The 21,588-nt window shown below is 56.1% G+C and overlaps 1 protein-coding gene across 2 annotated transcripts in view; it reads right to left on the bottom strand.

The window, feature by feature from the left end:
* CAPN5 (calpain 5) overlaps positions 1-21,588 on the bottom strand; it is a 56,571-nt gene that overhangs the window by 27,981 nt on the left and 7,002 nt on the right. Inside the window, exons 1-3 of one of the 2 annotated variants that reach the window (XM_069553830.1) lie at positions 16,614-16,871; positions 12,182-12,407; positions 4,384-4,515 (exon numbers count right to left, since the gene is read on the bottom strand). In XM_069553830.1, the coding sequence (XP_069409931.1) occupies positions 4,384-4,515; positions 12,182-12,346 (297 nt within the window). In that variant the 5' untranslated portion in view covers positions 12,347-12,407; positions 16,614-16,871. Of the gene's footprint in view, positions 1-4,383; positions 4,516-12,181; positions 12,408-16,613; positions 16,872-21,588 lie in introns of those variants that run through there. The other variant, XM_069553829.1, reaches the window with a different exon arrangement.

Genomic DNA, 21,588 nt, shown 5'->3' with positions numbered 1-21,588 from the left:
TCACTCCTCTTTCACTTTCATCAAGGGGCCCTTTAGTTCTTCTTTGCTTTCTGCCATAACAATAGTGTCATCTGCATATCTAAGATTGTTGATATTTGTCTCAGCAATCTTGATTCCAGCTTGTGCTTCATCCAGCCTAGCATTTCTCATGATGTACTCTGCATAGATGTTAAATAAGCAGGGTGACAATATACAGCTTTGTCGTATTCTTTTCCCAATTTTGAACCAGTCCATTGTTCCATGTCCGGTTCCAACTGTTGCTTCTTGATCTGCATACAGATTTCTCAGGAGTCAGGTAAGGTGGTCTGGTACTCCCATCTCTTGAAGAAGTTTCCACAGTTTGTTGTGATCCACACAGTCAAAAGCTTTAGCATAGTCAATGAAGCATAAACAGATGTTTTTCTAGAATTCTCTTGCTTTTTCTATGATCCAGTGTCTGTTAGCAATTTGATCTCTGGTTCTTCTCCCTTTTATAAATCCAACCTGAACATCCGGAAGTTCTCCGTCCACATACTGTTGAGGCCTAGCTTGGAGAATTTTGAGCATTACTTTGCTAGCATGTGAAATGAATGCAACTCTGTGGTAGTTTGAACATTCTTTGGCATTGCCCTTCTTTGGGACTGGAGTGAAAACTGACTTCTTCCAGTCCTGTGGTCAATGCTGAATTTTCCAAATTTGCTGGCAAACCGTTACCTGTCCCTGGTACCCACAATGGCACAGGCAGAGCTGGAGTTCAATTTCCACGTGGTGAATGAACTGCCATATTCTAAAGGGCAGGGATTGCTCAGATAGCAGTGCAGGTGTGGGAGGGGAAACATTTTTAAATGGAACCAAAAGACTGCTCGGGCTTCCCAGGTGGCACTAGTGGTAAAGAACCTGCCTGCCAATGCAGGAGCCTTAAGAGACGCAGGTTCCATCTCTGGGTTAGGAAGATCCCCTGGAAGAGGGCATGGCAACCCACTCCAGTGTTCTTGCCTGGAGAATCCCATGGATGGATGAGCCTGTCGGGCTACAGTCCATGGGGTCGCACAGAGTCGGACACAGCTGAAGTGACTTGCTGCTAAGTCGCTTCAGTCGTGTCCGACTCTGTGCGACCTCATAGACGGCAGCCCACCAGGCTCCCCCGTCCCTGGGATTCTCCAGGCAAGAACACTGGAGTGGGTTGCCATTTCCTTCTCCAATGCATGAAAGTAAAAAGTGAAAGCGAAGTCGTTCAGTCATGTCTGACTCTTAGCGACCCCATGAGCTGCAGCCCAGCAGGCTCCTCCATCCATGGGATTTTCCAGGCAAGAGTACTGGAGTGGGGTGCCATTGCACAGCACAAAAGACTGCTCGGCCCTGCCCCCAGATGCCTCCCCCAGGCCCTGGCCCAAGATGCCCAGCTCCCACCACTTACTCTCAGACACCCAGGCACCCCACTGAGTTTCTTCTCCTGCTCTACTCCAGCCAGGGGGGCAGCTGATTCCTCCTGGGCACCCTATGGCTCAGCACAGGGATCAAACCTGCCCCCGAGCCCAAGCCAGGCTCCTGGGGAGGTGAACTCACCTGGTGTGGGCCAGGCCAGGCTAATGGCAAATGCCCCACCCCACTCTCACATCCTGACTTCTGGTCCACAAAACCTGGTCACCTGAAGTCCACTGCCCTGCCCTCAGGGAACACACAGTCATGTTGTGGAGGCAATAATGCCCCCACTGAGGATCCCATGGGGTGGAGGGTGCTGCCGTCAAGAAGTGTCCAGCAGAACAGGGAAACAGGTGGGAGCCCAGAGGAGGGGCACCGTACGGGGTGGGCATTCAATGCACACAGGTTGCCACTAAGCGCCATGGACTTACCCCCACTCCCAGCCCATGAGTTCCTCTAACCCCACCCCCACCCTGGGGACGGGAAAGACCAGCTTTACCCAGAGGTCGTGCACAGGAATGTGACCTGCCCCAGGTCACACAACTCAAGAAACCCAACCAGAATCACACCCAGGTTTGGCCGGTTCAACTCCTGCGCCTGCTGGCCCCAGGCTCTGTCCAATACTCAAGGTAAAGGGGTGGCTCCCTGGAGAAGGGGGCACGTGTGTCAAGGGTGTAATGTGCCCGTGTCTGAGGCTCAGCACCCCCAGAGTGTGAGGCAGGAGGGGGAGCAAGGGTGCACCCCGCCCCATTCCATGACGAAAACAGGGCGGGTCAGGGGAGGCCCTGCAGGGCAACAGGCCCAGCAAGTGCGGGGTGACAACAGATAGGGCCCAGTCAGCAGGGACAGGACAGGAGGCAAACAGTAATGAGCTCCCCGGGGCCTCGTGCCTCCTGCCAGGGCCCAGGGGCTCTCACCACAGCAGCACCAGAAGGCAGAGCGCAATTAGTCCAGCGCAGCCCGCCCTGCCCCAACCTCCCGGGGACCCAGGCTCCTGGAGATTTCACCCTCGAAGCCTCCAGACCAGTCAGGTGGGTGCCCTGAAACACCCTGCAGGAAGAACCTGCTGCCCAGAGCTAAATACAGGTCTGCCCGCGGTCACACAGCATCAATGACAGGCCTCTTGTCTGCGGGTCCAGGGCCCCCTTTTCCGCTTACTAGGCGGGGAGCTTCACCAGCGGCCAGGCGCAGGGCAGGCCCATAGCGAGCTGGGGCTTCTCTCTACAAATAACCAGACAGGCCATTCCCCAGGAAGGACACAGAGGGGCTCTGGCCCCACTGAAAGCCCCCAGGAAGCCTGAGACAGCAAGGCCCGCTGTGGGGCTGCTTGCCAGTCATGAGGTCCAACAGTTTGGGGAAGGGCTGGGTTCTCAAAACTTTCTTGAGCTCTCTCTGTGCCAGGCTCCTGCTGGGCTCAGAGAGAAGATATAAGTTAGACCAGCTCTGCCCCTGGGGAGCTCACCTCAAGAGGGGAGATCAAAGATAAACAGGCAATTACAGGGCAGAGGGGAGGCGTGGGGCCAGCCCCACAGGTTCCCAAGCGCCACTACCAGCCCCAGACTGAGCCCTCCCTGACTTGGAGGCTGCACACCTTGCTCTGGGTTCAAAGAAGGGGGCTGGAGCCTGGAGGGGGAGGGGGAGAGCAACTCTCCCCCCAGAGAACAGCACCGGGCCCCCACCCTCTCTGGGCCATGAGGCTCTTGGAGGCCCTCCCAGCTCGGATGCCCCTTGACTGCCCACGTCAACGGGTTCAGCAGTGGCCTCTGCTGAGGGCCCTAGGGCAAAAAGCTCCCCGTATCCCACAGGACCACTGGGGCCAGGTCCCAGGCATGCCTGCTCAGGGTGGCTGTGAGAGGTCACACCCCTGTTCAGAAGACGTGACAAGAGGTCACCTATGACAGTCCAAGCCTGGAGCGAGGGCACAGCGCCCTCTAGAGGCTGAGGGACGATTTGCGACAAGAACAAACTCACCTGCTCCTTGCACCCTGCTTGCACCCAGGATGGGAATCTGAATTATCACAGCACTGGCTCCCGCAGGCGCCACTCCCCCAGCACCGCACTGTGCAAGGCCCTTTAAGGGCAGTGCCTCCTTCTACCCTCACAGCTGCCCGAGAGGGAGCTACTCTGATACCCTAGCTTTTTGGATGAGTAACCTGAGGCTAATTATAAAGCTAAGAAATGGCGAGGCTGGGACTCCCACCTGAGCCCAGAAGACTCAGGTGCCCGGTGCTCTTAAGCCCTGCTCTACAGAAAAAGCAGGAAGGATAGGAATGAGAAAGGGGCAATGACTTGTATTTGCTGGGGTGGGAACCCAGGAGGCAGTCCCCGTCAATGATTGTTTAGCAATCACAACTCCAGCTTCCCAGCCTCCCCACCTCCCCAGGAAGGAACGCTGTTGGATTTAAGAGCTGGACCACCAAATGCATCCACAAGAGGGCGAAGTGTCGGGACCTCGAGCCCATTCTTTGCACCAGAAAACCCGATCATCCTGGTCCAGAACACTGGCTGCTTGGATCCATGAATCACAACAAGGGATGGTCTGCTGATCACTCCCGCTGAACAAGTGAGAAGAGTGAGGCCCCAAGAAGGACAAGGACTGGCCAAGGTACACAGCAGATCCTGACAGGGTCTCCTGAGCCCCAGGTAGTGGTGGCTCCACACGGCACGATTTAGGCAGCTTCCACATTTCACAGGTGCCTATTGTACCAAGTGGCTCCAGGGACACCGTGGGCCCCCAAAGAGTCACAAGGGAATGTGTCAGAATTGGGAGCTATAGATTCCCAGCACCCACCCCTGAGTGGCAGGGGAGGGGAAGGCAATTCTGAGGTTCAGCCAATACTGGGGAGCCCCAGCATCACCCCACCCCTGCCCAAGCTGTCATCAAGTCTCACCTACTCATTCAGGCCCCACCTCCCCCATCTGGTGGTGAGGGCGCCAGGCTGATTAAGTCTCCCCAGCACCCCCACCCTACCCAGGCCTCACCTTTTGCCACAGTGACTCACGGGAAGCGAGGGATGAGCAGGCCGCCACAAACCAGCAGTTGCCCACCTGGCCCTGGTGCAGGTCGTGGGAGCTGATGCCGTCCACAAAGAGGCGGGGGTCCTCGCAGATGTCCTGCGGAGAAGCCAAGAGGAGACCTCACTGTCTGAGTGGGAGATCCGCTGCCTACCCTGGACAACTGGGGCCCTGTGTCAAGTCTCTCCAAACCCAGCTTCCCCTAGGGCTGCTCTGAAAGCCCTTCTCCCGTCCCCTGGCTCTGTTCCTCTGCCAGAGTCTGGATGATGAGCAAATGCTGTGGAAGGACTTCGGGGGGCTGGACCAGGGCCACCACCTTCCTCCTGCCCGCTGTGGTCTTCCCTGACCAGCAAGGACTCAGTGTCCATCATCCGCCAGCACCAGCAGCCCTGTGGACCCATCCCTGCCAGCTTTCAGGGGCCCGTGATCCCCAGGTGGGGCAAGGTACGGGGCAGAAACATACCATAATGACACATGATGAGTGCAAAGGGCGGGGAGAAGCGGGGAGACAGACGGCCATGCCAGAGCCCATCTGGGCGCATCCTCGGACTGTCTCACCTGACCTTCACCCCATCCAAGCAGTGCAGCCCTGGTTTTGTTTTCATTTTATTTCTTTTTTATGTTTTCTTTTTTTTATTGTGATAAAAGTCACATAATATAAAACATAGCATTTTAACAATATTTAACTGTATGGTTCAGAGGCATTAAGTACATTCACACTGCTGGGCAACTTTCACTATCATCCATCTCCCAGACTTTTCACCTTCCTAAACTGAAATTCTAGCCTCATTAAACACTTAACTCCCCACCCTCCCTCCCCATCACCCCACCTGGCCCCTGGGGCATCTACCAATGTACTTTCTGACTCTATGAATTTGACTCTTCTAGATATCTCCTATAAATGTGGCCTTCCTATTCCATTTTATGGATAAGGAATGGAGATTCAGAGAGAGGCAGTGACTTTCAAGGGCACACAGCAAGCCAATGCCAAGCAGAACTAAGCAGATACCCTCAGAGGGCCTCCCCAGACCCGTCCTCCTCACCCATCAGCTTCTTCACTCTACAGCTCATTCTCCAAGGAGGGGAGGGGAGGGGCGACAATAGGGGGTGGGGAGGTAAACACTGGGGCATGCCTTCCCTCCTGCTGGCACCGTGATCTATCCTCACCATGCATGGTCCTGAGAGGTGGGCACTATGCTCATTTTACAGATGAGGAAACTGAGGCCCAGAGAGGCTGAACAACATGTTACAGCCACACAGCACAAGCCTGCTTCCACTTCAGTGGCTGTGCCTAAACCAGTTCAGTGTCCACAAAGCTACTGAGGTCCTACCGCAAGCAGCCAGCAGAGGGTAGCAGAGTCAGGAAGACAGACTTCAAATTCCTGCTGTGCAACTTTGGGCCAGTGGCTTAACCTCTCTGAGCCTCCCGTTTCCTGCCCTGTGCAAAGGAGGCAGACTATTACACTTGCAGGGCTTTGTAAGGATTCCACAGGTCACAGAGGCAGGGGGAAAGTGAAAGTGAAAGTGTTAGTCACTCATCCAACTCTTTGTGACCCCATGGACTGTAGCCCACCATGCGCCTCTGTCCATGAAATTCTCCAGGCAAGAATACTGGAGTGGGCTGAGGCAGGGGAACACGGGGCAAAGAGCTGTCAGCTCTTCTAAGGTGTTCAGGACTCCTCCTGCCACCTCTGCCTGGGAAAATCAGGAGTCTGGCAGGGCCGGACTGCGGGCACGAGCACTCCAGATGGGATTTCAGGGTGGCCCAGGGCCAAGCTGCAAGGCAGCTCCCCCAGAGTACAGACCGTGGACTGCGGGGTGCAACAGATCTGCGTAACACTGCCCCAGGTCATGGAAACCCATTGAGGCTGGAAACACAGTGAGCTCTCCAGAAGCCCTCCTTATCTTATCTCCCAGGCCCAGCCAGAGGAAGCCATGACTCAGCATCTGCCTCCTGGGGTCAGCAGGACAAGTGTGGAGGGAGGCTTCATACCTGGAGGACCCAGTCATACCCCCACCATGGGAAGAGACAGCTGCTGCCTGGCATCCCAGGAAGTGATCTCCAAGGCACCCCTCCCCCTGCTGGGCCCTGCCCAGAGACTGGACCACCCGTTCCACAGACGAGGATGCCAGGGTCAGGCAGCGGGTGGTGACGTGCAGGGTCACGGGTCAAGCGGACCAATGAGACAGAGCCCAGCCCTTGGGACGGAGCTCTCCTCCTCACTAAGCCGCGCTGCCAAGGCAGCCTGTGGGCAGGCCCAGCCATCCCTGCCTGGCCCTCCCGCCCCAGAACAGGGCTCTGGCCCCTGGGAGAGACTGAGCTTGGGGGGTGAGGAGTCCTGGCTCCAATCTCAGCCCTGCCCTGTGAGGGAGCACAGACTGGGGGCAAACCCTCCAGTCCAGGAGGGAGCAGAGAGGAGGAGGTGGTCTAGGGTGTGTTCCTGTTACCAGGAGAGATGCGGGTCTGCCAGCTTAAGACAGAGAAACCACTAGAGGTTGGAGGCACCCGGGGCCACCATGGGACACCCTGAACAGAACAATCAGAAACAGCCTGCAATGACTGGGCACCAGTTGTGTGCCTAGCTGTGCAGAACAATCCTGTGAGATAGGTATCTCCAATTTACAGATGAGGAAACCAAGGCACAGAGAGATTAAGTCATCTTGAAAGGCCATGGAGAAAGAGGTGAACTGGGATTCCAGTCCAGACAGTTAGCTCCGGAGCCTCCATCTGGACCAGGGCTTGTGAGTGACAAAGCCACTGTCCCTTCCCCATCCCCCTGCACCTGTCCTCAGCCCAGCGTGGGGGCCTTGCTATATGGCAATAAGCCCAAGGGGTCAGGGGCAGCGCAGACCCTCACCCGTGTCACTATGGGGCCTGACTTCTCAAGACCCACGTCTGTCCTCCGACCTGTCCTGGGCCATCAGCTAGGCACGGAGCAGAGCCAGTCAGAAAATCCCCAGCCCACAGGCAGGGCCCTGGAGGAGAAGTCTGAGGGTAACCCTCCACATGAGCCCAGCAGTGATAGCAGGAACAAGGGGAGAGATCAGAGGAGACTGCCTGGAGGTGGTGACGCCGGCAGAGCAAGCATGGAGGGGACTGAGGGCAGGGAGGCTCCAGAGTGGAAAGGAATGGAAACTCCTAATTCCCCCCCAAGACAGGATCTAGCCACAGCCTGGAGACAGATGCCGCTTCTGACAACATCAGCCCCCTGTGCTCCCTCCCATCGCTGCCCACACTGAGGTTCCCCTTGGGAGTCTCCCCACCAGCCTGCGAGCTCCAGGGCCGGGTCCAGGCCTGGCTCTGCCCACCGCCAGTGTCAGGGGAGGGCTTGGCAGGTTCTGGGCCAGGCCACCCCTAGGGCTGGGATGACCGCTCCTCTGTGGTCACTGGACCTCTCTGTGAGGCCCGGCCCCCTGCTCCTGTGGCCACCTCTCACCTCTTGGTCCCTCCGAGCCTATTAGACCACCTCCACAGGCTACAGGTCACAGCCCATAACCACCTCCTCCCTGAACGTGAACTTCAGGTTTCCAGGCCTGGTGTACAAAGAGGGGGGCAGCTAGTCAGCAAGTGCGGGGCACCCTCAGCCCCTCTGCCCTCACCCCTTCTCATCGTCCATCCACCTTCACCCCGGTCACCTCCCTCTCGGAATCTAAGATCATAACCGGAATCAATTAGACAACTGGGGAAACTGAGGCCCAGGAAGAAAGTGGGACCTCTGCCTGGGATGGAAAGCAGGGCAGAGGTTACAGCTGGTGCCCTGTTGCCTCTGCCACAGACCTGCCTCCCCAGCAATCCCCTCCTCAAAGGCCACCCCACAAGCGCCCTGGAGGGGTCATTCCCAGGCAGGGCAGAGGCCCCGGTGGCTGGACTCAGCACAAAGTGCTCATCTCACGTCATAAAGGAGCCTACTGCTCAGTGCAGCCGGGGAGCAGGGTCTCCTCCAGGTGCTGGTGTGAGTCTGAGCCCCAGACACAGGGCTGGAGACCACCAGGCCACCACGCGAGAATCTGGGAGGTTCCAAAACTGACATCTGTTTGTGGGACCCGGAGTTGTCCCTTTCTTGATTCCAAAGGACCTGAGATTGGGGTCCTTATCTCTTATCCCCAGAGATTGGGGACAGCAGAGTATGGGGGACATGGCGGGGTCTACCCCACAGGGTGGAGAAGCGGCTGTACTAAGGCCTCGGGCCTGAGAAAAGAGGAAGCCCCCCTCCATGTACCCATCCCCTTGGGTTTCCCCAAGTCACAGGCCTTCTGCTCCAGTCTCTTATCTCCTCTTATCTCCCCGGTTAGGTCCCTGAGGGAGGCGCCCAGCAAATATTTATTGAATGGTAAAGAACCAAGGAACACTGGAGCTGGGAGGAGGTGTGGGCCGAGGCAGGTGCCTTGTGTGGGACTGAATCGGACCAGAGAGTGCACAGGAGGTGGGGCTTCCGAGCAGGACCGACTCTGGGTCCCCAGCACGAAGTTTGTCATCTGCCTCTGGTGTGTCTAATAGCGCAAGTACCTCAAGACTCTCAACCTCCAGACACCAGGGGAAGGAAGAACTCCTCCCCATTCACAGAGCAGGAAGCTGAGGCCCCCGGAGGAAAGTGACTCGTTCAAGGTCACACCTCCTGGAGAGTAGGGCTGAGGCCATCTGGCTCCACGGCCAGCTTCCTCATTCCATTTCGGGGGAAAGAGGAGGGAGGCTGGCAGGCAGGGCGGCTGACTGAGGAGATCCCCCAAGAGCAGACAGGCCACAATACCAGACTAAGGATACCAGACTCACATCAAGAGAAGGAGCTGGGGGTGTGATGGGAGTGAAAACAGCTTCCCCTGGGCCTTCCAGAAAGTCGGGGTTTTGCTCTATTTGTAAACAGTCAGGTCACAGGACCCAGGAAGTGGAACTGCACAGAAACGTGGCGGCTTTGGGCCAAAGTTCCATCTCACTGGCCCAGGGCCAAACAGCTGCGAGTTAATGGTCACCCCACTGGGCTGGCCCCGCCACACCCACCCGGGACAAGGGCACGGCTTCCAGCTGCACCAACCCCATGTCCTGTGTCCTGTGCGTGGAGCAGGGCTGCGTACACACGCCCATCCCTCACACCAGGGTCGACACCGTCTCACCCCCTCATTGCATACCACTCAGCAGTGCCTTCCAAACCAGAACTGACCCCCCCCTCTACTGCCCCTGGCCCCCACTCTGTCACCTCCTTCTCAATACCAACTGCCACACGCTGCCTGTCACCCGCCTCCACATCCAGCCCTCGACAGGCAGGGCAGCTCGGTTCCTCCGCTTTGCATGTCTGTGGAGGACTGGGCACCAAGCCCGATGAGGAGGGCAGTGCAGGAGAGTGTGCAAGGCAGGACTCCCGAACTGGCAGGCAGAGAGCCCAGAGAGGGCAGGTGACTCCACCAGGGTCACACAGCAAGAGGCTGCTGAGCCCAGGCAGCCTGGCGTTTCCTCTTCTCACTGTATCAAGCCCAACCATCCCGGTCGTGCCTCAGCAGCTTCCTTCCAGAGCCACAGGATCTAAAATGCCTGGGTGATGGCCAGAGGGCAGGAGAGGGCCAGCAGGCGGGCCACGAGGGAGTGGGGTCAGAGGAGGGCAGAGGGCTCCAGTGTCTCCCCTCCACCGAAAGCCTCACAAAGGTCTTGTGAGGCCGGCCTCCTTCCCACCCACCAAACAAAGAGGAGGGAGGAGGCATGGGGGTTGGGATTGCGCCAAGGACAGGAGTCTCAGGCCAGCCAGGAGGCGGCTAGGAGCTCAGAGAACTTCAAGGCAGTGCAGCTCATGGTGTGGAAGTCCCTGGGGCACTAGGGAGGCTCTCTCTGGAACTGGGCAGGTGGGCCAGGGGAAGCAAGACTGCTGGGTCCCCGGCTGGCTCTGCTCCCGGCTCCCTGAGTGATCGAGGCAGGTGCCCACCCTTCTTGGACTCAGCTTCCCTACCTCGTAAGTATCCTAGTCCAAGAAAACAGGATTTTCTGCCTTGGAAGGGACTTGAGAGCCTAGCCTATGAGAGGAACATTAAAAACTAAACTTCACTTTCCCCAAACGCCCAGGGGGCTGAAGGGAACTTCGTAAAGTGCAAATCTGCCGTGAAAACGCTGTTGAGAATCTGGCCTGTGATTCCCGCTGCCTCAGAGCACAGCTGGCCTGGCTCAGCTCCATCAAGCCCAGGGCCCCAGACCTCCTCTCCCCTTACTCCCAAATAAGCCTGAGGACTTTCAAGCTCAGGTCTTTCTCACACCATACCCTCTCACCCTTCAGCTCTGCGATGCCTCCTGTGAGTACCTCTGAGTACCGGACAGGGGGGTCTCCCTGGCTCCAGGCACCCAGGTCCATCACTGTCTCCAACACTGAGTCCCTCTGGTGTGAACAACTCTGTGTCACCAGCATGGCTGCGGGCACTGGAGGGAGGATGCTTGTGGTGCAGCACAGAGAGGGGACCTGGGGCAGTGGCCTTCAGCAGCCTCTCGGTGGTCACCCAGGCCCCTGGGGCACCCACTCTCACACTCAGGAATCATGGTTAAAGAGGATGAGATCACGCCATGAGGCCAGATACTTCTGTTCAACACATTCCAGCCTCAGCGACCCAGGCCAAGACAGAGGGAGCCGCCAGCCAGATGCTCCATAATTCACCGATTCCAACAGTAATGATGACAGCTGTCTTATGGGTGCCAGGCCCTGTGCCAGACTTTCATGCATCATCTCTTTAAATGCTCACAACAGGTCTATGCAGTGCTTTTATTTTTTACTACTACTATTATTACTAATTAACCATCATAATAAAATCCTTTCCATGTACAGCAAGTAACTATTTCAAAATCACTATAAAAATCACTGACAATAATCAGCAAAGTAAATTTCTTCTACTTGAATGTCACTCTAATTGTACTAGAAAAACGTCACATTCACATCACCTCATTTTTATCCCCAAAACAACCCTGGCTGGCAGAACAGAGGGCCCCACCTCCCTCATAAGGAAGCTGAGTTCCAGGGAGGGGGTGAGGTCCTGGCTGGGCAGTGGTGGCTACAGAATTGAGGGCCATTCTCCTGGCTCCCTTAAATTAAAAGACACTTGCTCCTTGGAAGGAAAGCTGTGACAAACCTAGATAGCATACTAAAAAGCAGAGCCATCACTTTACTGACAAAAGTCCTTATAGTCAAAGCTATGCTCTTTCCAGTAGTCATACCCGGATGTGAGAGTCAGACCATAAAGAAGGCTGAGCACCAAAGAATCAATGCTTTCAAACTGTAGTGCTAGAGAAGACTCTTGAGAGTCCTTTGGACAGCAAGGAGATCAAATCAATCAATACTAAAGGAAATCAACCCTGAATATTCATTAGAAGGACTAATGCTGAAGCTGAAGCTCTAATACTTTGGCCACCTGATGCAAAGAGTCAACTCATTGGAAAAGATCCTGATGCTGGGAAAATTGAAGGCAGGAGGAGAGGAGGGCGACAGAGGATAAGATGGTTGGATGGCATCACTGACTCAATGGACATGAATTTGAGCAAACTAGGAGATAGTGAAGGACAGGGCAGCCTGGCATGCTGCAGTCCATGGGGTTGCAAAGAGTTGGACATGACTGAGCAACGGAACAACTCCTGGCTCCCTATCCAGATGCAATCTGACAACAGGAAGGCCGTGCATCAGCCCCTCCACTTTCTCTGTCACCTGGAGCCTCGGAGGGACCCCTCCCAGCCATCCACTGTCCCTCGCAGACTAGGTGGGTCTAGGCCTGCCTGTCTCAGCTCCAGTTCAGACCAGACACTGACCTTGGGCCGCTTCCACCTAACGGTGGGCCCTGGGCTGCCCTTATAGTAGAGCGAGTCGTCGGTGGCGGGGAAGTTGGGGTCCTCAAAGAGCACCTTCCTACGCAGACAGGCCCGTTTCAGGGCCGAGTAGTTCTGGTCCTCATAGGGCTTCACACAGGAGAACATGGTGATTGCTGCCACAGGAGGCGAGGCTGAGACGAGGCAGCAGAGGGCAGCTTCCGAGCACCTGGAAGGACAGAAGATCAGATCATCACTTCCTGAGAACTTGAGCCCCACAGGACCCTGAAGGAGGTGGTCCCCGAGTACTCCCTCCCCTCCACCCTGGAAAGTGGGCATCTTCATCCCCATTGTGCGGGCCACAGTTGAGGCTCAGAGAGGGAAAGAGACCTGCCCGAGGTCACACAGCTGCTAGAAGCAAAGCAGGAAGAGCAATGACTGGCCTGACTCCACAGCCTGAATTTCCTTATTTGTGATGCTCAGCGGTGAAGCCAGGCCCACAAGCCGACAGGGTGTAAACACAATGGCGATCAGGGCTGCCTGGACGCACCCATCTCCTCCCTTTCTTTGTTCCACCAGCCTTTCTAGACCCCCCGGGCAGAGTCAGACTAGCGGTGACCCAGCAGCCCCCTGGCTAGTGGCACACCCTCAGGAAGTGTTGTTAGTCGCTCAGTTGTGTGTGACTCTGCGACCCCACGAACTGTATGTAGCCTGCCAGGGTCCTCTGTCCATGCAATCCTCCAGGCAAGAATACTGGAGTAGGTTACCATTTCCTTCTCCAGGAGGTCTTCCTGACCCAGGGATCGAACGCGGGTCTCCTGTATTGACAGGCAGATTCTTTACGTCTGTCGGGCGAGTGTATACCCCTCGGTTCTGTCTCATCACTACAAAGATCTGGGGTGACGGACATTAAAGCCCTTGGCATGTCACAGCTCTCGGGTCTTGGACAGGCCGTGTCATAGTTCTCAGCTCTCGAACGGACCGTGTTATAGCTCTTAGACAAATCAGTGTTACAGCTCCACATTACAGCTCTATTTTATTTAGATAATAACAGGAAAATTCATCCTGGAGGCGTGAGGGCATGTCGACCCAAAGAGAAGAGAAGAGAAGAGCGACCCAGCTTGCGGGGATTGGGGGGGCGGGGCAGAGTCCCAGCCCTTTGGCTCCTCTTTTTATTTGTTTTTTCCCCGCCCCCGGGCCTGCCCTATGTAAATTGGGTTAGCCAGGAGTGTTGTTTGTTCTACCTGAGGTCCAATCTTCCTTTGTTCTACTTTCGCGGGCTTTTCTCTTTTAGCCACCACTATTCTGGACTCCTTTTCCCTGTTCTAACTACTTAACACATCTGAGCCACAGGGAAGCCCCCAGAGTCACGAGATCATCTCTGTCCTGCGTGGAAAACCCTCGGCCCTGGAGACCCCGCCAGCCGTCAATCAGTCACTAGCCTCCTCCTTCCAGGGCTCTCTGCCTTCTTAATCGCACTTCTGGAATCAAGGTTTCCAGTCCCGCAGGGAGCGCTCTCCTTAATCCTGGTGACCTTACCTCCCCTGACAACCCTCAATCTCACCTTGTGACCTTCCAATTCCAAAGCCAGACTCCCACACAGCCTCCCAGATCCTGTAGCACCTCACACATCTAAAGAGTCAGTCTCCTTTCCTGGAATTCGAGGGTGTCTAGCACTGGTCCTGACCCATCTCCCTCTCTGACCTCTCCTCCCTCTCAAAGAAAGTGTTAAGTCGTCAGTCGTGTCTGACTCTGCAACACCATGGACTGTAGCCTGCCAGTCTCCTCTGTCCAAGGAATTCTCCAGACAAGAGGGTTGCCATGCCCTCCCTCCAGGGGATCTTCCCGACCCAGGGATTGGACTTGGGTCTCCCGCATTGCAGGCAGATTCTTTACTGTCTGAGCCACCATGGAAGCCCCCTCAGGGGGTTCCCTAAGGGCTACACCAAGCCCAGGGCTACACCATGCTCACCCCCTCTGGCTAATGACCCTGATATCCCTGTGTTCAGCTTAGACCCTTCACCTAGGCCCCCCTAGATGAGGACCAGCGGGTCCATTTCTTATGAGGGCCAAATCCCACAGCAGAGTCTGGGCTTGAGTCCACGTGCGGCCCCAATGCAGAGGGCACTGCACCACGACCATCCTCCCTTCAGCGCCCGCAGTCCAGCACCCTAACCTTGCAGCCGTGTGCTGACCAAACACAGGAGACACAGACGGGACTGACGTGGCCAGGAAAGGGCTCCGGGAGGGGAGGGAGCAGCAGCAAGTGCCCTGACAGATGCTGAGACAGCCAGGCGCCTGACCCCATCTCCGCCCCATCTCCGCCCATGTAGCTCAGACCCCATCTGGCAGCTCCACGGCCCCCGGAGCCTACTTACCAGGCAGCCTGCTCAGGGCAGCACCGTAAGCCCCACTCCCCAAAAACACAGGCCCCGACTTCCCAGCACAGCTGAGGGAAACCGAGGCAAGGCAGGCTGGCTTCTAGAGCATGAGTTCGAGAGCACGACTGATGTGGGTGTCAGTCCCAGCTGTACCCTTCGCCCACCCTGAGGCCTTGAACAAGTCACTCAGCCTCTCTGATTCCCCATTTTCTCACCTCCATATTAGGAACAATATTGCCTCAGTAACTGGAAGATGCCAGTATAATTCACCAAAGGCTGAGGAGACTGATTAGCAGACCAGAGAGAAGAGAAAGAAGGAGACAAGCCCCCTCTCATTCTCAGGAGAGACCCTCGTGTCTCTGGCACCTGCCCTGTGCAAAGCACCTGGCTAGAGGTCTACATTTAAGATCCGCTGGGTAAGCCTTTCACTGTTGCCATCTTTCAGAAAAGAGAACTGAGGCTCAGTGCAGGGAGGCGACGTGCCCAAGTTCCACAGCAGAGTCTGGACTTGAACCCATATCCTCTGACTTTGGAGCCTCCACCTTAGCTTGGTGACCCCAAAGTGCAGGAGAAAGGGGATGAGTGCCGGGCCAGGCAGGGCTCACCCCACACACACTCTGGCTTAGCCAGGCCCGTGGGAAGGGAAAGATGAGGGGATTCAATGGAGAGGAGAGACAGGAAAGGAAGGAGGTGAGACTGGGCAGTGAGGGCGGAACACAGGTGGGCAGGGAGAGCAGGGCTGATGGTCCCTGCTGCCGAGGGTCAAGGGCTGGCTCGTCCTCTGCTCTGGACCCGCAGCCACTTCATCTTCCGCCCATACATTGTCCTGGGCCCGCTTGTCCCACTGCTGTGTGACCTCAGGCCAACCTCTCACCCTCTCTGGCCATTCCTCTACCCTGCCCCTTCTTACCCACCCTCCCAGCGTCGGAGGCCTGCAGGAAAGAGACGTGAGGCTGGAGAGCCAGCCCCTGGGCTCTGGCACACAGCCACCAGGAGCGCCATTAGCATCCCAGTTTCCGGTAGGACCTGCTCAGGAAGCAATTTAAGCTGCAAGAATTAGATCAAAGAAGCTGAAAGCAGGAGGAGCCCAGAAATCAGCTCCAGCAATTCCAGTGTTCAGAGCCCAGAGAACCCAGGGAGGAGCGAGCTGGCCGAGGTCACACAGCCGGGCGGTGGAGAGTGAAGGTTCTGGCCTCCCTCCAGGCCTCTCAGTGGCCAACACGCTGGGAAGGTTTGCTCCTGAGGATAGAAGGGAGGTGCAGGCCGAGAGGGGGAAAGCTCGGCCGGGCCCAGGGCCAGAAGATCAGGGGCCAGGCCTGGCTGGCAGAGGGTCTGACCCAGTTCAGCCATCTCTCCAGCCTCACCCCTGCCCGCCAGGCTGACCCTGGCCTCCTTAGGCCAGCCTCTCTGGCCCTGGCTTCCGCACAGGCCACACTTCCGGCCGACTGCCCTCCTGCACCCTTCACCTGCCCCAAGGTCACCTCCCACTCTATCCACTGGGTCAACACCTCAAGCCTCTGAGCTTTGCTTCCTCCCTGTAGTTCCAGGCATAACCACTGATGGCACAGATTAGCCACCAGGAAAACGAGCTTCCAAACCCCGGCCTCTGCTCTCTGGGTCTGAGCCAGGGGCACGTCCTGTCTTCTGCACTATTACACTGTGTTGGAGGCACTACCCGGACAGCCTGAGCCTCTAGCTGCCCGCTAGCCTGCCCTCTTCCCTCTGCCCCTGCCCGTCTCCCCGAGCCCTGCCCCTCCCAGTTCTCCACCTGGAGCCTAAGCTCCCACAAGCTCCTCGCAGACCACTCAGGGCCGCTGGACACACTGTTCCATCCACACGGGCACACCTGGAGAGCTCCTGGTTGCCTGTCAAGACTTGGCCCAAGTGCCTCCCACATGCCTGACACTGTCCCTCCTTCCACCCCGACAGTCCCGGGACCCCCGTGACAGCACCTGCTGCCTACCCCATCTGCACATGACTTATCTGCCTCCCAGCCTGCAGCCCTCCAGGACACAGCCCACGTCCAGCTCCTCTCTGTGTCCCTAACGTCCAACCTTAGGGAGCAGGTTCAGTGAATTCGGGCTGAGTGCGCCAACACAGGTGATGCGGGAGGAATTCCTTCCCAGATGGGAAAAACAGGTTCAAAGAGGGGCCAGGACTCCCAAGGGAGACCAGCTTGCCGCTTCAGAGCCGCACCAGCTCTAAGTCTCCTGAAGGCCAAGGTTCACTAGATGGGGCCTCTATCTCTCTCTCTCCCCTCCTGCTCCTGACTGTCCCGGGAAGATATGGCTAAAGCCCTGGTGCTCTCAGCTGGTCCCCCTAAGCTGTGAAAGCTGGACAAGCCATGTCGCCTCTCTGGTCTTCATGGCCCTTGTCTGGGAGGAAGAGATAACGCACCAAGGCCTGTGGGAGGATCAAATGAGATAGGGCCGCATGAAACAGGAACATCACTTTCTGTCCATTGTGTGCTGTGCCCCCAGGGGTGTCAGCACGGCTGTCTGTGGCTCTTCTACAACGTGCCTCCCCAGACAGGAAGGTCACAACAGTTCAGGGTTCCTGTCCCCACGGAATGTCATGGTCTAGTGCAGCCCACAGACACAGGCAGAACAGAATATGCGTCATTTCAGAGGTTCCAGCAAGAGGGACACAAAGAGGCCTTCACAAGGCCTGGGCCCAGAAGTCAGCTGTGCTTCGGGAGAGAAAGGCCACTCCAGGCAGAAGGAACCGCTCAAGCGAAGTCTCAGAGGCAGAGAAGTACCAGGCAACTCAGATGCAGCCTGGCACAGTGGAGTCCTGTGGATGGAGACCAGGGGCGCTGACCTCAGTCAGAACAAGGGCACGGGACCACCTGCCAGGGAGCTCAGAGAACACAGTCTTCCAGTAGGTCATTTATCCGGCAGCCACTCCTGAGTTTGAATCCCAGCTGCACGACTTAGCTCTGTGTATCCTTGGGCAAGTTGCTAACCCCTCTGCGCTGCTGCTGTCAGTCCCTCCTGATTCCAGTCTCTGGGGTGGCATCGGCCCTCCAGGAGCTCTGTCTAGCTTCACCTTGGAAACAGTGTGTACTACCTTCCAGGAGGGCTGGCCAGATCTGCTGTCCCTGGGCCTGCTGGAGGTGGTGGGGACAGGCCAGCGGTACATGGGCAGAGTAAGGGCTTATCTTACAGCAGGCCACACAGAGCCAGCTGGGGGCGGGGACCCGATACCACTGAGCCTTCCCTGGACAGTTCAGCCACTGCAGCCAGGGGAAAAACAGGAGAGAGTTTTAGTCTCATTTTTTAGATGAGGACATCAAGGAGCATGTACAAAACCTGCAGCCCGTCAGCTGGACCCCAAGCCTCCAGCCTTTCCCCAGGCACGCTCTGGCTTAGCACTGGGATCATTTCAGGGGGCGTTCTAAAATGCTTTGTGCTGTGCTTAGTCACTCAACTGTGTCTGACTCTTTGAGACCCCATGGACTGCAGCCCGCCAGGCTCCTCTATCCATGGGGATTCTCCAGGCAAGAATTCCCTGGAGTGGGTTGCCATTCCCTCCTCCAGGGGAATCTTCCCAACCCAGGGATCGAACCCAGTCTCCCGCATTGCAGGCACATTCTTTACCATCTGAGACACGAGGGAAGCCCATGTGGCAATAACTGTCAGTAAGAAAGTCATTCCCTGCAAGGAGAACTCAGTTTGGTCCAGCGAATCTTGATTCCCTCACAGCCCTTGCTCATTTACTTAACAAAAGAGGAGCCAGGCCCAGGCTCAGAGCAACAGCACCAGGCTGGAACTGAATGGATTTTTCTGTTGTTTTATTTTTTAACATCCTTCCAGTTACCTTGTTTTTATGGAGAATAATACTGACTTTCCATTTACAGTAAACACACGGTTTCCTCTAAAGAGTATCAAGGAAGAAGGAAATTGATTTCAAGAAATCTAAGTTCCCGGTGGTGTAGGTGGGAACCTCAGAATTACACCACGCCTGGAGACTGCATTCCAGAGCTGTGCAGCAGGGGAAAGTCACACTACCTCTCTGAGCCGTGGGGGCTTCCTCTGAGAGGTGGGATAACAGAGCCAGCACTCGGAGGGCCAAGGCCATTTGGAGAAGAGCAAGCTGGAGGACCCACAGTCACGGTTAACAAGACCTTTCAAAAGCTCTAGCAACTGACACAGGCTGGCACCAAGAGAACAGACTAGAAAGTTCCTCTGATTTTGACAAAAGGTGACATCACAGGGCCTTAGTGAAAGGATGATCTTTTCAACTCATCATGCTCAGTAGACTAGCTATCCTTGTGGAAAAAGCTTCATTGTGACCCCAACCTCACACCATACACAAAAGCAATTTTACACAGACTGCAAATCTGACTGAAAGGTGAAACAACAAAGCTTTCTGAAGAAAACATTAGAAAAAGCATATCCACACGGTGAACAGACAAAAAGGAAAGTGCTCAACTTCACTAATCATCAAGGAAATACAAATTAAAAGCACAGTGAGATACCATTATACCCTGACCAGAACGGCTGCAGGAAGGGACATACACCCACACACGCTCGCTCTCCCAAGTCCAGCTCATCCACATTGCTGGTGAGAGTACCAACTGGTAAAACCACTTTGCAAAACCGTTTGACCATATTAATTAAGGCTGAACAAATGCATACTTAATCACTCAGTAATTCTACTCATAAGTATACACTGAACAGAAACACATGCACGTATTCACCAGCAACAAAAAAGAAAAGAATGTTTAGCGCAGAAGTATTTCGTATAGCCGAAAATTAGAAACAACTCAAATGCCTATCACCAGAAGAAAGAATGAACGTGGTGCTTAATGGAATATAACACACAGTGAAAGTGGGCAAATTATTAAGCAATGCTGTGATTCCACTGATGGAAAACTGGAAAGCAGCCCTAAGTCACCTATGGTGAGTATAAGGCAGGATGGCGGCTGCCTTTAGGGGTAGTGACTGGAAGCGGCAAGAGGGGGCTTCTGGGATTCCAGTAACACTGCTCCTTGATCTGGGTGGTGGCCACGTGGAAGGGTCACACAGAGCTGCATGTCTATGACTTATGCATCGTTCTGTAGGTCAGTTGTGATTTAATAAAAATCATAAACAGAAAAAGTCAGCACAATACCCCAGGAAGAAGGGCTCACTGAATCTAGTGACCCAGATCTCACCAGTTCTGGGTCCCTCGAAGCCCAGCCTGACAGACTGGACATTACATATGTGTAGGGTCCTGCCTGGCACCCAAGATGACCCAGGGGGTATGGAGAAGGGAGAGAGCCCAGGCTGGGTCAGAGTCCCGGTCTCTGGCCTTTTCATGCACAGGCTGTGACCTCCTGTGAGCCTTCTTCTCCGTCTCACAGGTCACTTGTGGCTTTGACCCTTGGAGTGCTCAACCCTAAGAGAGGACCCAGAAGGTGGGGGTGGCAGCCCCATACCCCACTGGACACACAACTCCAAAGCTCCCTCTCTGAGAAGGGGGCACCAGCCAGCCAAGCACCGTGCTCAGGAGCTGCTCTGGGCCCCGAGGGCAGGCACTGAGCTGAGGCAGAGCGGCAGTGGAGGTGTGGGAGGAGACCACAAGCGAGGCTGCCCAGGATCCCAGCCAGAGGTCCTAGAAGAGGATCGGGCTTCATCCAGAGCTGATGGAGAGCTGGGAAGGGTGCTGAGCAGGGGAGGGACTTGAGATCCACCTGCTGCCACACGGAGAAGGCACTGGGGAAGGACGAGACCGGGGCAGAAAAACCAGAAAGCAGGTCAGAGAGCTTGTGTGCTCATGTGTGAATGAGAGCAGACATGTTCCAGAGCTGGGTGGGAGGCAGACCCACTCGTCCTTGGGGACCAGCCAGTTGTAGGAGCGAAAGGGAGACTGCAAGACGGCTCGCTGTGGTGGGGGGGGGGGGGCGTCCCTCCTCTGGGCCCCCATCCCCACACCCCTCTGTGGGTGCCCATGCTGCAGCGTGGCTCAGCAGAACAGGAGTGATCCAGGGCCAGCTGAAGGAGCCAAGGATGCCCAACAGGCTAAGCACACCCACCCTTCCTCAACCTCCCACCACATCCCACTCCAGGACCCAGAGCCCCGGCCCCTTTGCCATCTGATCAGGGAAGGGCCAAAGAGCTGCGTCTTACAATTCCGGGAACAGTCAATGAATGTTCTCATCTTCACTGGCATCCTGCTGGGCTGGTCCTGAGCTCACAAGTGAAGTGAAGTTGCTCAGTCGTGTCCAACTCTTTGCAACCCTGTGGACTGTGGCCTGCCAGGCTCCTCTGTCCATGGGATTCTCCAGGCAAGAATACTGGAGTGGGTTGCCATTTCCTTCTCCAGGGGATCTTCCCAACCCAGGGATCAAACCCGGGTCTCCTGCATTGCAGGCAGACGCTTTATCCTCCTGAGCTCACAGGAGGGGATCAGATCCCCCAGATACTCCAGTCCCCAGGAGGAGGGGCACAGGGGACAGACGTAGACCAAGACTAAGCAGGAAACACTGTGGTCAGGGCACCCAGAAGTCATGCAATAGGGGAGGGAAGGATGGTGGTGTCTCTGGGCTGGAAGGCTAGGCAGGGATGGGCAGGGGAGAGGGACAGGATGCACTCCAGGTAGAGGGAGGGCAGAAGAGCCCCAGGTAACAGCCAGAAGTGGGGGCGGGGGGGGGGTTGCGGAAGCAGATCCTCAAAGTGGGGAAAACTAGCAGGACCAGCTCTGCAGGACATGAGCCTTCACTGGGAAAGCCAAGGGGGCGTGGAAGGGAGATATTGTGAGCATCAGATGCTGAAGCAGTAATGCGAGCCAGGGAGAGACTCTTGGGAGCCAGGGTGGGGAAGGCCAGCGGCCAGGGAGGGGGCCAGGAGCCCCAGAGACTGTTGACTGCCTGGCTCTTTGCATGGATTGGGTTTTATCAACTGTTCACGCCCATTTATCCGACAGCCACTCCTGTTTCCCTTCTGCCCCACAAGCCACCATCAACACATCCCTCCGTCCTACTGTGATTGAACTTGGCCTCCAGGATCGCCTCCCTCCCTTCACCACGGGCCGAGGAACAATGGC

This window comes from Ovis canadensis, chromosome 15 (assembly GCF_042477335.2).
Source record: "Ovis canadensis isolate MfBH-ARS-UI-01 breed Bighorn chromosome 15, ARS-UI_OviCan_v2, whole genome shotgun sequence".
Lineage (NCBI taxonomy): Eukaryota > Metazoa > Chordata > Mammalia > Artiodactyla > Bovidae > Ovis > Ovis canadensis.
The sequence above is the reverse complement of the archived record's forward strand: the minus strand, read 5'-3'. Positions and strand labels throughout refer to the sequence as shown.